The sequence below is a fragment of the Coturnix japonica genome, chromosome 1 (assembly GCF_001577835.2).
Source record: "Coturnix japonica isolate 7356 chromosome 1, Coturnix japonica 2.1, whole genome shotgun sequence".
In the NCBI taxonomy this organism is placed as follows: Eukaryota; Metazoa; Chordata; class Aves; order Galliformes; family Phasianidae; genus Coturnix; species Coturnix japonica.
The window spans coordinates 57,590,426-57,603,832 of NC_029516.1; the positions used below are offsets into that span (position 1 = coordinate 57,590,426).

General features: G+C 41.1%; 1 protein-coding gene across 1 annotated transcript in view; it reads left to right on the top strand.

Annotated features, from left to right (window-relative positions):
* The window catches only part of PTPRO (protein tyrosine phosphatase receptor type O), a 145,558-nt gene extending 132,151 nt beyond the window's left edge, over positions 1-13,407 (top strand). The window contains exons 21-28 of the mRNA XM_015867758.2: positions 443-519; positions 2,510-2,644; positions 3,960-4,082; positions 5,564-5,718; positions 8,123-8,178; positions 8,703-8,718; positions 10,733-10,926; positions 12,032-13,407. Of these exons, the coding sequence (XP_015723244.1) occupies positions 443-519; positions 2,510-2,644; positions 3,960-4,082; positions 5,564-5,718; positions 8,123-8,178; positions 8,703-8,718; positions 10,733-10,910 (740 nt within the window). The 3' untranslated portion in view covers positions 10,911-10,926; positions 12,032-13,407. The remainder of the gene's footprint in view (positions 1-442; positions 520-2,509; positions 2,645-3,959; positions 4,083-5,563; positions 5,719-8,122; positions 8,179-8,702; positions 8,719-10,732; positions 10,927-12,031) is intronic.

Sequence of the window (13,407 nt, forward strand, 5' to 3'; positions counted from 1 at the left end):
AGTGATGGTACACCCACATAGTATTTACTGAAGCAAGTGTTGCTCTCTGTTGGTGAATATAGAATCATAGAATCCTGAGAGTTGGAAGGGGCCTTTAAAAGTCATCTAGTCCAACTTCCCTACAACTAACAGGGACATGCACAGCTAGATCAGGTTGATCAAGGCCTGTTCCATCCTGGCCTTGAATGTTTCTAGGGATGGGGCATCAACAACCTCTCTGGTCAACCTGTTCCAGTGCCTCACTACCCTCACTGTAAAATACTTCTTCCTTCTGTCCAGTATAAATCTACCCTCTTTAAGCTTCAAGCCATTTCCTCTTGTAAGCATTCTTTTCTTTTTTCTTTTTTTTTTTATTTTAATAGATTTTTTTTCAGCTTGCATAGGATTAATTTTGAGCACTGCACTTGATAGCCAATGAGTTTTTTTTCATTTTCCTTTACAGATGACTTTAGTCGTGTCCGGTTAGTCTCAATGAATGAAGAAGAGGGATCTGACTACATTAATGCCAACTATATTCCTGTGAGTAAGAACAGTATCCTGAACAGCACTTAGAACATGTCTGCTGCAAAAAGCACAATAGCTGCTGGTGGCTGAGTCGTATTCACAGCATCTTCTTTAGCTTCCAGTAATTTGCCGAAAGGGAGATTTTCTTTCCACCAGCCACCAAAATAAATAAATAAATAAATAAAATAAATAAATAAATAAATAAATAAATAAATAGATAATAGTAATAATAATAGTAAAGGAGGGAGGAGACATTAGACTTCTCACCATTTTTTTTCCCATAGTAACACTGGGTGAGCTGTGAATCTTTGTGAAAATAATATATAATAGGTAGAGAAATTAGGAGGAATGAGGAAGTGGTGCAGTGGCTCCTTAAGGCAGCTAGGAAAAACAGTAGAAACTTTTAAACTGGAAGCACTTCTAGGTTTTTGATATACCCAGTCTACTTTCCCCTTTGTGTTGATGAGCTGCTGTTTACCAGGAAAGAGCACCCAGAATTCTAATATAACTGAAGTGGAAGCAGAGCTGTAGCCTAGAAAAGTTTAGAAAAAGACCTTTGACTTGGTGATGAACAATTCTGCACGTGCTGTGAGCAGAGGACAGAGCTGGTCCCGGGTGTGCTGGAGAGAGCTGAGTCAGGATTACAGAGAAGGGAGGAGCCCTCAAGTGAGTCAGTGAAACCACTTCTCTATCACTGAGCCATTGTCTGCACATATACTGCTGAATATGTTGCTTGTACTTAGTTTCTTCAGGACAAGAGCATGAACCTTTAACACTGCAGTTGCATGTGGCTGAGCTGGTTGTGAATAAAGAAAAAAGTCCCAGTCTTCAAAAGCATCATTCACAGATCAGAAAAGATTCTAAGACGTAGGATAATGGATAATAGGATTGAATGCAGCAATTCTTTCTGGATTGCTGAGTTCTATTTTATTATTTTTTTATAGTTTACATCTTCTTGGTTTTGCTTACAGCATAGTGCTGGATTTGTTTTCCTAACAGATGTAGGTGCAACAACTTAATGCTTGTTTTTTTCCTGAAGATGGCTTTATTACTGAGTACCTCCTCCAAACACAGATACTAGTGGTTATCTGTGTCTCTGTGATAGTAATGACTTGACACTTGGACAATACGAGTAAACAGCATTCTGTGTAACAGGAAAACTTAGACTGCACTGACCTTGAGAGATGTCTAGAGGAAAACATTTGTGGGAATTGCTCCCAAATTGTCAATATTTTTACAGTCCATGGGGATTGTACAGGGGTGGCACAGAAATTGCCCAGTTTACATGGGATATGTTGTATGCTGAATTTTTCCTTTGCTCTAATCAGGAATACTGTATAACTTCCAATCTCTGCAAATGTGATTATAGTAGATGCTAAAAAAGACTTTATTTGAGTCTTTTATTATAATTTTTAAGACAGTCTTTTTGAATATAAGATTTTTACAGCTAAAAGCATGTTGATAGTGATAGGAGAAGAAATATGAAATATGAAGCATCTGATTAAAAAAAATCAAATTAATATTTTACTAATTTAAATCCTTATGATGTAAACATGTGCATGTATCCCTGTTTACTGCTAACCTCCACTTATAATATCAGTTCTTGAAAATCACCACATGCACCACATGTATAATTATTTTTATGCCTATAACTAAACAAACTCTTAAATTATGGAATCTGGAAGAAGCTGGAATTTTGATTTAGGATCCTCAGTACTTAACTTTTTTAATGTTGCCTTTCCAGCTCTGAGTGCACACGATTTGTGGAATCACAGCTTCCCCTTCTGTCTTCCATTCTAGTTGGCTTATATTTGGAAGCACCAAAAAATGGCAAAAGTTGTGAAGTTATCATTAAGTAAAAATCATGAAGTGGTTTATGTTAGAGATCACTTAAAAATACAAACTGAACTTGAGCATGCCAAAAAGTACACATTTGCTAGAGCAAAATAGGTGTTCTGAAGCATTAAACATGTTAGTTAAAAGCACTTGTCTCTTTGTTTTTTAGGGTTATAATTCACCCCAGGAATACATAGCAACCCAAGGACCACTGCCAGAAACTAGGAATGATTTTTGGAAGATGGTTCTTCAGCAAAAATCTCAAATTATTGTTATGCTCACTCAGTGCAATGAGAAAAGAAGGGTATGTAACAAAATCTTTGGTGTGGTTTAAGCACAAGCAATTGTTCACCCCTCCCTGCTCCAGCTGATGCCCAGCTAGCCTCAAAGCAGTGGAGGAAAAAGAGATGAACCCCCACCCCCTTCAGAACTCATTCCACATGATGTTATATGGTACAGAATATCCCTTCAGCCAGTTTCAGACAGCTCTCTTCTAATTCTTTTCCCTCCCAGCTCCTTGTGCCCTTCACTGAGAATGGCCTTGGCTCTGTACAATGCTGCTTAGCAACTATAAACATCGAAGTCTTATCAGCATAGTTTTTCTCCTAGAATCAAAGCATAGCACCATACCAGACACTGTGAAAAAAACAATCCTGTCCCAGCTGAACCTAAGACAGTCTCAGACGCATTTTTCTTTATTTATTTTTTTAAATGATCTCTGAAACCATATTTATTAATTGGTGGGTGGATTCATTTGCATTATTTTTCATGAGGCAGCATCATTAGACCTGGAATTTCACTTCATTAAGTTATAGTAAACATTTCAGGATGATTAACAGTCTGGAGCATCTTTCAAATGAAGAAGCTGAGGAATCAAGGACTCTTAAGCCTGGAAAAGAGTAAACACCTAATCGGAAAGAATGGAGATGAGGGATCCAGACCCCTCTCAGAGGTGCCTTTTGATAGGACAAGAAGCAGTGAACACAAACTAAAGGAAATAGAATTCAGTCTAAACACAAGAAAATGCTTTTTTGTTGTGAGAGATGGGATCAAACTCTGGCACGTGTTGTCCAGAGACACTGTGGAGTTTAGGACTTCGAAGATCTTCAGAAGCCACCTGGACGTGGTCCTGAGCATCCTGCTCTGGGTGTCCCTACTTGAGCAGGGGTTGGACCAGATGGACCTTGCCCATCTCGAAGTATCTGTGATTCTGTGCTTTTAAGTTTACATAAAAATAAAACACATGTATTAAGCTTTACATTTCCCTTACCATTATAATATAATCATGTGAAAGAAACATTTTTTAAATATATTTTTCCCCACTTTTTTTTTTTAATCTTAGACCTCTTCCATGAGGAAAAGTAACAATCTACAAAGATGTGCATTTTCATGCTTTGCTATGCTAATGTTCCCCCTCAGAGAACTAATGCATAACTATGCCTGTAGTTATACAAACAGGAATGATGAAGCTGAAAGTAATTACAAGGTGTATTACCACTTATTGAAAGAAGCAAGCAGTGCTGTAGGCATTTCTAAAACTGCAGTTCAGTATGTTTTTGATTGTGATTTTTTTAAAGTGTGCATGTATATATATATGTATTTATATGTTTCCCTCTTAGGTGAAATGTGATCATTACTGGCCTTTTACAGAAGATCCTATTGCATATGGGGACATTACTGTCGAGATGCTGACTGAGGAAGAACACACAGATTGGGTTTATAGGAATTTCCGAATTAGCTATGTAAGTGCATTATGTTTCACAGCTCTACTTGCAGAGTGGGCTCAGTTTTCATCCAGGCCTTTCTTTAACATTTGTCCAATTCTCTCATGCACTGAAAAGCACCTAAGAAAATGATTATGGCCTTGCCCACACTCCACACAAGTAAATGTCTAAATCACACGACTTTCACCTAGGATTGCCATCTCTGTAAACTTGTCAGCAACACGTAAAACTGAAGCAACAGTAGTACATCAGATTATAGACATTCCTGTCGTGCAGATAATTACTGAAAACTGGCAAATATACTTGCTTCTTTTTTTTTTTTTTTTTTTCTGTCAGTCATAATCTTATCGCTGTAAGCCATTCAAAACCTAAAAATACATATGTAGAAATTGAAAATATCTTTTTGAATGGGCAATTGTGCAATATCTGTAGCATAATTTTAGTGTATGGCTCAGAAAGGATCTTGTGTAAAATGTGTCCACACAGATAGTTCTCCACTCCCTACTGCTGCTGAAATAGAGCATTTCTTTGCTTTCACTTATTAAAGTAGAGGAAATGGAAGAGGCTTGCAGCTCATTACAAACAGCTAAGCTTCTTTTGCAGCTGCTTCACTAAAGTGTGTGAGAATACAGCAAGGAACTGGCATAAGACATGATGGGATCATGTCAGAGGTTGGGCTGTGTTGGTATCTACTGAAAAATAACAATTAGAGCTCAGTTTGCTGTTCAGGCACTGTCCTCTACCAAAACTAGGTCAGCTACTTTAGGGGCTTTTGGTCTGGTCTCCTTTTCAGTATTCTTTCCCTAAGACCTGCTGCTGGAGAAGAGTTTCTGAAATACAGATCTTTAGCCTGATTTAGAATGGCAAAACTAAAGGCCTTGATTGTCAGGTTATTTTTGTGACAAGGTCCTCTCAAACACATAGATAGCCCTCCCCAAGTTTATATTCCCTTTATGTCTCAAAGAAAACATTGGCTGTACTGAGGATTTTATTTCACCTAAAGCTACTAAAGGTTTTAGAAATGCTTTTGAAAATAATGGGTATTTTTCTAAGGTCTTTTCTTTGTTGCCTGGCAATGACAATGTTGGGAGGTGATGTTTTTCCTTCTGTTTTTTCTTTAAGCTTCAGAAGAAAAATTCTTGTGAATCCCGTACTAATTGTTTGCCAGCAGTGTTGTTCTTTGGAGAGGAAACGGAATAGAAAGAGGAAGAAAGCCTAAACTTGAAAAGCGCAACAGTTCTTGACTTATAAGCAAAATAAATAAATAAAAGAAAAATTAACTACCATGAAAAAGCAAACAAACAAACAAACACCAAAACCATATCCCAAACCCAGCAATGAATTTGTACCTTTTTGGCTGACTTTATGATTTTACTGTCTTTGGTGGTATGTGGATCAGGAAAAAAAAAAAAAAGCAACAACAAAACCTCAGACTGACTGAATGTGACTGCACTGCTAAAACCTCTTTGAACACACTGCTGTTCTGCTTTTCCTACTAGGCTGATGAAGTGCAAGATGTGATGCATTTTAACTACACTGCCTGGCCTGACCATGGTGTCCCAACAGCCAACGCCGCCGAAAGCATCCTGCAGTTCGTGCAGATGGTCAGGCAGAAGTCAATAAAGAGTAAAGGCCCCATGATCATACACTGCAGGTAAACATTTCACAACCAAGGCAATGGGGAGCTGAAAAAAAAAAGGACCCGGTGAGATAGTTTGGAAGTGTAATTTTTCAGAAGAAGCTTGCTAGTACAATGACACATTTATCCCTTGTGTGTTATCTGACCTCTGATGAACCTGCTCACTCCCCTGGCCATACTGGGAGCAGCTGCCATGCCAGAAGTGACATCATACCAGACTGATTCCTGACACAATGCTACCCACTGACTTGAGACCTCTTTGTGGCTTCTGGTGTGAGAGCTGCTCTCAGTAGGTCTTCAGAGGGACATAAATTCCCAGGTTGCAGTGGATAAGCGTGTGTACACCCCAGTGACATGGTCTAAAAGAATGCTGAAGCTGGACAGGCTCTGTAGCTGCATGCCCTGCATTACCCACCTCACATAGCAGCTCTATTGCTGGGCAGTGTGTCAGCACCATCCAGCCTAGTCCAGCCTGTTGCTGATGTGTTGGTCAGCTCTGTGTCTCTCGCAGCACACTTTTGAGTACTACTTCCCAGAAAACAGACTTTTAGAAAAGTATCTTTTCATGTTTCCAGAAATGGCAACTATCATTCTGATGGATGCAAAACAAGAGCATCTGTAAAAGCAACAAGGCATGCAGCCTTCCCCTATCTCTTAATGGAAAAATACATAGGGGATATTGTTTTGGAGTCCTACTATTGAGAAAGATTCTAGTAAGCCAGGGAAGAAACTAAAATTGCGGCTATAAAATAGAACTTTTTATATTACTTAATTAATTGTTGTGGGAATGTATAGTAAAAAGCATTTTCTATAGCATCTTCTTTTTAATATCAGTGCTTCTAACATTGGAGAGAGAGCTTATCAGATAATATTTTAAACAGCACTGTATGTATTAGACCATACTCTCACAACTGGACTGTTGCGGTGGATGGCTATAAGGTCTTCAGAAGGGATAGGAAAGAAAGGAGAGGTGATGAGGGGTGTTAGGGATGATAGCTCTGTATGTTGGGGATGAAAAAGTGAATAGAAAAAGCATTCTACAAAAAGTTGGCAGAAGTCATACAGTTGTAACCCTTGTTCTCCTGGAGTATTCCAACTTACCAAATGTTTGTTGGAAATAAAATACAATATGAAGTAGTCTAGAAGGTTTTTGTAATATGTGGAAGATAATTTCCTAACATAGCTGGTAAGAGAGTCTCACAGGGGCCTGTCAGGCTGCTCTAGACCTGCTGTTTACAAACACAGAAGGACTGGTGGGAGATAGGGTTGTTAGAAGATGTCTTGGGCATAGTGCTCATGAAATGATTGAGTTCTCTGTTCTTGGTGAAGTCAGGAAGGGGATCAGCAAAAGCACTCCCCCAGTCTTCTGGAGGGCAGACTTTGGGCTGTTTAAGACACTGGATGGGAGAGTCCTTTGGGAGAGAATCCTGAAGTGAAAAGGGATGCAGGAAGGCTGGACAGTCCTCAAGAAATAAAATCTCAAAAGTACAGGACCAGATTGACCCCTGTGTCATAAGATGAGCTGATGTGGAAGAAGACCAGCTTGGCTGAATAGGGAGCTTTTGTTTGGACTGGGAAAAAAGAGAAGGGCAGGAAACCAGGGGAAATTACAAGGATGTTGCTATGATGTGCAAGAAGAGAGTTGGGAAGGCAAAAGCCCAGCTGAAACTTAATCTGGCCACCATTGTAAAAAGAGAAGAAAAGGTGTTTTTACAAATGCATTAACAAAAGGAGAGCAAGGAGAATCTTCATCCCATATTGGGTGCATCAGGGAACATTGCCACAAGGGATGAGGAAAAGACCAAGGTACTCCATACCTTCTTTAGGTCTGTCTTTAATAGTCAGAACAGTTATCTTCAGGAAACTCAGGCCTCAAACTGGGAGATGGGTGGGGAGCAGAGTAAAACCCCCTCATTGTGGAAGAAACAGTTAGTGTCTTGCTGCTCAACCTGGACTGTCACAATTCCATGGGACCAGTTGCGATCCATTGTAGGGTACTGAGGGAGCTGGCAGAATTGCTTCCCAAGCTGCCTTCCTCCATTTATCAGCAGTTCTGGTCAACTAGAGAGGTCCCAGATGACTGGAGACTTGCTAATGTGATGCCCATCTACAAGAAGGGTCAGAAGGAGAATCTGGGAAACAAGGTCTGCTATTCTGACCTCAGGATTGGGGAAGGTTATGAAGCAAATCACACTGAGTGCAGTCACACAGTATGTGCCCAACAACCAGAGGATCAGGCCCAGCCAGCATGGGTTCATGAAAGGCAGGTCCTTCTTGACCAGCCTGATTTCCTGCTATGACCAGGTGGCCTGCCTAGTAAATTATCTACGTGCAGGACATCTACTTTTTGCAGTGCCTCTGATGTCCTTATATGCTCATGCCTGGAAAGCCTAAATGAGATACATGTCTCATGTTGCAGTGCTGGAGTGGGACGAACAGGAACATTCATAGCCCTGGACCGTCTCTTAAGACATAGTGTACAAGAGTGTGTGTATGAGGGGGGCCGAGGTGTGTGAGGCATGAGGTCCTAAAGAATGTCTGTGGGGTGAGGAGAGTGTGGATCAATTCACATGTGTTGAATGTACGTGTGTGTGGTCTGTTCATCTGTAGCTTGCTCATGTCCAATGATTGTTGTTCCCTTTGAACCTTGTCAAAGTAGCTATGAAACAAGAAAATTAGGTTTTCATCTTTATTGAAGTATTGTCGTATTGTTAAGTGATAGCTGGTCGTGATAAAATGTATTTGATCTCACTGATGTCTTCCAGAGGTGATGAGCTATTCTCACTTTCTGAAAAAATCAATGTGTAAAAATGCATTAGAAGAGATTACCATTTAAAAATTTCAAATTATTTTGAAAAGAATTGGATTTGCTTGGAGAAGGGATTAATGACTCATGAAGCACTATCAGTATTGGACAGCCACTGACAGGTTTCAGGGTGTATCACTGGTCAGCATATGAACTAATTACGTGATGGCAATACACAAACCCAAAAGTAAAGGACGAGACCATGAAAGATTTGCAGAGACACCGTGTTCCACTCTCTGTATATATATCTACTAGGTACCTCCTTTTATGTTGGAGGGAGACGTTTCATAATAGTCATATCAGAATATCTGTATGGAAAAATATGCCCAAACTCTTGTTCCAAAACAGATGGTTTTATGCATGTGGAATCTTCCCAGTTCCTCTAGTAATGATGGAAAGACTTCATGCTTGTTTTACTCCACTGGTTAGGCGCAGAACAAGCTGGCAACCTTCATACAGCTGGAAGGACCCCTGTCACTCTTAGCAGCCTGGTTCTGGCAGATAATCTGTTGCCAAGGACTATGTATCCCAGAGCAAAGCAGAAAAGACTTAGCAGGGGTGAGGGAGGAGAAGGAAAAGCAACAGGGATGCCAGCTACTGTCTAGGAATTTAAAAAGTCAGTCTCAGACCATTCCCATAAACCATTACTTTTCAACACAGTTCCCTGAAAGGCCTTCTATAAACACCAGAAAACAAATCCTGGTATTTTCTTTTGGCTGCAGCTGTATTAACACTCCTCAGGTAACGTGGTTATTAGTTTTTCTAACATACAAACTCACTGCATGCTTGGGGTTGATGCCCAGTCCTGCAAAGCCTTGTGCAGATGTCAGCAGGTGGCACTGGCACCCAAGTGCAGGGCCACTGGAATGACATTCTTTAGAAAACCTGAAACCACACACCTGGGCTGACCTGAGCTCACATTTCCTCATATGCTGGAACCTTGGCTCTGTCTCATGGAGTAGTTAAAAATAAATAAATAAATTGTACAAGCCTGAAAAAGAGGTTAGAATGGAGAACAGCCTGGAATAAAACTAGTCACTTCAAATCAAAGAGTGTGAAGAAATCTCGGATTCTATGTGGCCTGAAACACATTTCGTGCTCATCCTGATACTTCTTGGGATCAGCAGACCACTGTGGGCAGGGGATGAGATCAACACTCAGATTTCCAAGCTTTCAACTGCCTCTCTCTTTGGAGAGTCATTTTGCTCAAGAGCCTCTTGTTCCCCATGCCTTGTGCACATAAGGATTACTGGAGGATTTGCCGGGGTTTGCCTTCTCTCTGCTTGGAATAAACTCAAGTGATCATTTCTATATTTCAAAATGAAATACAGTGTTTCTCTGTATGATGATTTGCTTTCAGTGTAGTGCGCACAGGGGGTGATAAATCCCCAAATAATTAGCCGCTCGGTTAGCAAACCTAGGTTTCAGCCTTATATTGGCAAAGAAGAAATATTGGCAAAGAAGAATATATACATATTGGCATTAGGGAGTACAAAGCTTATCAATTTTTTTCAGTTTTGTGTGTGGCATGAATGCAATTTGTTGCACTTAAGTGCATTTGGGTATTTTTCTGTGAATTAATTTATTTTCAGGCAGCATGAAGTTGATGGACTTCCAGAAGGCCATGCAGAACCTTCAGGCTAAGACACGAGGGTGTAGAGTATGACGGTTACACCTGTAGCACTAAAGGACAGGATAAAAGAGGGGATCTGCTAATGTTTATAAATACCTTATGTGTGCGAGTGAGTCAAAGAGACATGGCCAACTTCTTTTCAGCAGTCTGCAGGGACAGAACAAGGGGAAACAGTCATACATTTCAACATAGGAAATTCTGCAGCAATATGCAATAGAAATTCTTCACACTAAGGGTGACAGAGCACTGGACCAGGCTACCCAGGGAGGTTGTGGATTCTCCTTCTTTGGAGATATAGCATAGTATCTTGTAGCTGAGAATTTGCTCTATCAAATAGCATTAATGTACTGTTTGGATCTGTTTGGACCATTTCAGCTTCCAGTCAGGTTGCCCACACAGCAAGCACTACAACACGGTGTTAATTTGACTCACTGCATCTCTTGCAGCATGATGTTTTTGTATTTCCAAAGCTGCTCTGTGCAACAGTAAGAGGCTATTATTTGGGGAACAGAGAACTCACTGTACGTCGTGAGGGGATAGGGAGAGCAAAACAGGGAAGCTGTGCAGACAGCTGCTATGAACCACTGAACTGTTTCACTGTTTGGGTTTTCATCAGATTTCGTGAGTTTCAAGAATGCCAATTCCCTTGATTCTTTCTTGCAGGAACAATACATTTTTATTCACCAATGTGTGCAATTGATGTGGCAAAAGAAGAAGCAGCAGTTCTGCATAAGTGACGTCATATACGAGAATGTCAGCAAGTCCTAGTTTGGAGTCCCAGGCGGTAAGTCAGGGAAGCTTTGTAAGAAGCTCACAGGCCAGCATCCCCTCTGCTTGGTGGTAACCAGCATCACATCATGGCTTTATGCTTCTCACACTGAGGGAGCATTGCTTGGATCTTTCTGCCTAGGCCTCTGATCTGAGGGGATTTTCAATGGAAAGTGCAAGCAAAATCCCCTCAGACTCTTGCATTATACACTTCACTGTGCTTTCCTTGGCAGTGTGTTTGTTGGCTCGCATGTTCAAAGAATTAGAGAATATGGAAATCCTAAGGATTTAACTGAAGCTCTTTCTCCACTTGACCTCCTACACCTTGCAGTGAGTGAAGGAGTTGAGGCAGAGGGACAATTTATACCGTCCTCACATCACTCCCAGCTGCAGGTTACCAAGGCCATCTGAGGGTTGGGCTGCCAGCACTGCTGGCATATCAGCAGGGCTTCCTAAGGAGTGAGATGGGAACTCAGGAGCTCCAGCAGGGAACACTGGGAGCCATGGAACAGAACAGCTCTTGGCCAGGCACTGCCATGAGCAGGGGCCACCACTGTGCTTTTCCATTAGGCCCCAGGGACTGCCTCAGTGCAGACAACAGCATAGCCTAGTCCCCAGCAGCACATCAAGCAGTGCTTTGGGATTTTCTGTCAATGAAGCAAACACATTTCCTTTTGCTTTGGGCTCACACTGTGATGGCACATCACCCTCACTCAGCTAGTGAGCTTTAGATCATTAGGTGGCAGTAATAAGCCAGCCATAACCTTAGTACTTGCTTTTGGGTGAATGAGGAGGCTGCGTGCTGATGACATAAAGTGGCTTCTCAGCTACCTCATGGAGAGCCATGGTAGGCACCAACCATCTCCACTGGCATTTTGTGGTGTGGCACAGGCACCTGTATCAACATCTGTGCATGTCATTTCCCTGCTCATGAAATACACCTATGACTTTGCACGGGCCTCACCTCCCAACCTGTAGGGTATTCCCTATCTAGACAGAGTGCCAGAGCCTCATTATGTGGTTAGGCCTCTGTATGGATGTCTGGCAGAACTATATGCCAAGATCTCTATGCATTTCCTTATCTAGTTCTAATGTGTTCTCTTCCCATTGTACTGTTCCAGGTGAGACCATGAAGCACACCCATCTTCCCTCGCTTCCGATTTTTTTTCTTTTGGTGGCTTGAACCACCACTAGAGACCGCTGCCTTGAGGTACGCGGACTGTGAGAAACAGCAACATTAACTTTCAGAAGCACTGGGGAGAAAAAGCCTTAACAAGCCTGCGGTGTCTTTTGAACTGTTTTGATTTCTGGACATTTTTTTAAATACTGGACCAAATTCAACTGAACAACATGAAGGAAAAGACACTACAAGATGTGCATATAATAGAGTGCTCCAGAGCATTGGGTTTTCTTGTCTGGTACTTTCAGTTATTTTATTTGTTTCTGTGCAGGTTGGGCTTAAGGTTAAAGTAAGTAAGTAAGTGCAATATTTTTTTAAGGGTTGAATGAAGACCTTTTCTTCATGTGTCACTGGTCTGTGCTAACGTCCATAGGAGAGCAGGCATTGTTAGTATCTAATAATACCTCATTAGTGAATAGCGAGGCATGAACATACATGAAGAAATCTGGAGATTGTGAAAGATGGGGGGGGGGGGGGGAAAGGGGTGCTGGGTACCTGGATTGAACTGTTTCCTGCAGCCCTGACATTCTCTGCTTGGGGCCTGGGGAAATGCAAGACCCATGGAACAGACTGACCTTCGGAAATGCAGACCATGGAGCCCGAAGCTGAAGCAGGCAACTGAGGAATGGGATCATCATGGTTTGTGACAGTGCTGATAGGAATAAAGCAGAGATTGCTCTTTTCTCCAACCTTTTCAGTAACACCACTGAAAAGGTTATTTTTTTTTTTTTTTAGATCAATCTAATACAAGCGCAGCTGAGGTAGCTTCGACTCCATTTCTATAGCATCTAACTGTCTGAGCAATCTATGGTGCCTATACCCCTCATTTGTTTATTATTTTTAATCGGTATTAAACCTGTGTAAAAATGTGAAGCTGATTCAGGTTGGGTTAAGAAAAAAAATGTGCTTTAATGGATGTAACTATTTTTCCGAGCCAGGAATTCACGGTGTTACAAAAACTTTGATTTTTTTTTTTTTTTTTTGGCATGTGAAGGGATATGGTTTTTGCTTTATTGCTACAAGGCTGCCAAAGCATCGGGACAGATTCCTGCAGGGACGTCGGGTCAAGGCGATGGGCTCTTTTCCTTTTTGCTGTCAGTTTCAGTTCTAGTCAGAATAATTAGCTATATATATTTTTTTGTCTTTGTATAATTCCAGTACATCATTGTGTATTGTGACATGGATGCTGTCAGAATGGATGTTTGATGGCATTTTGTAGCCTGTTGCTTTTTGTCACCTCATTGGAAGTTAGCAGCAATGGTAACTCAATGTAAACAAAACAAACTTGAACTGAAAGTAAACACACTGGATTGCTTA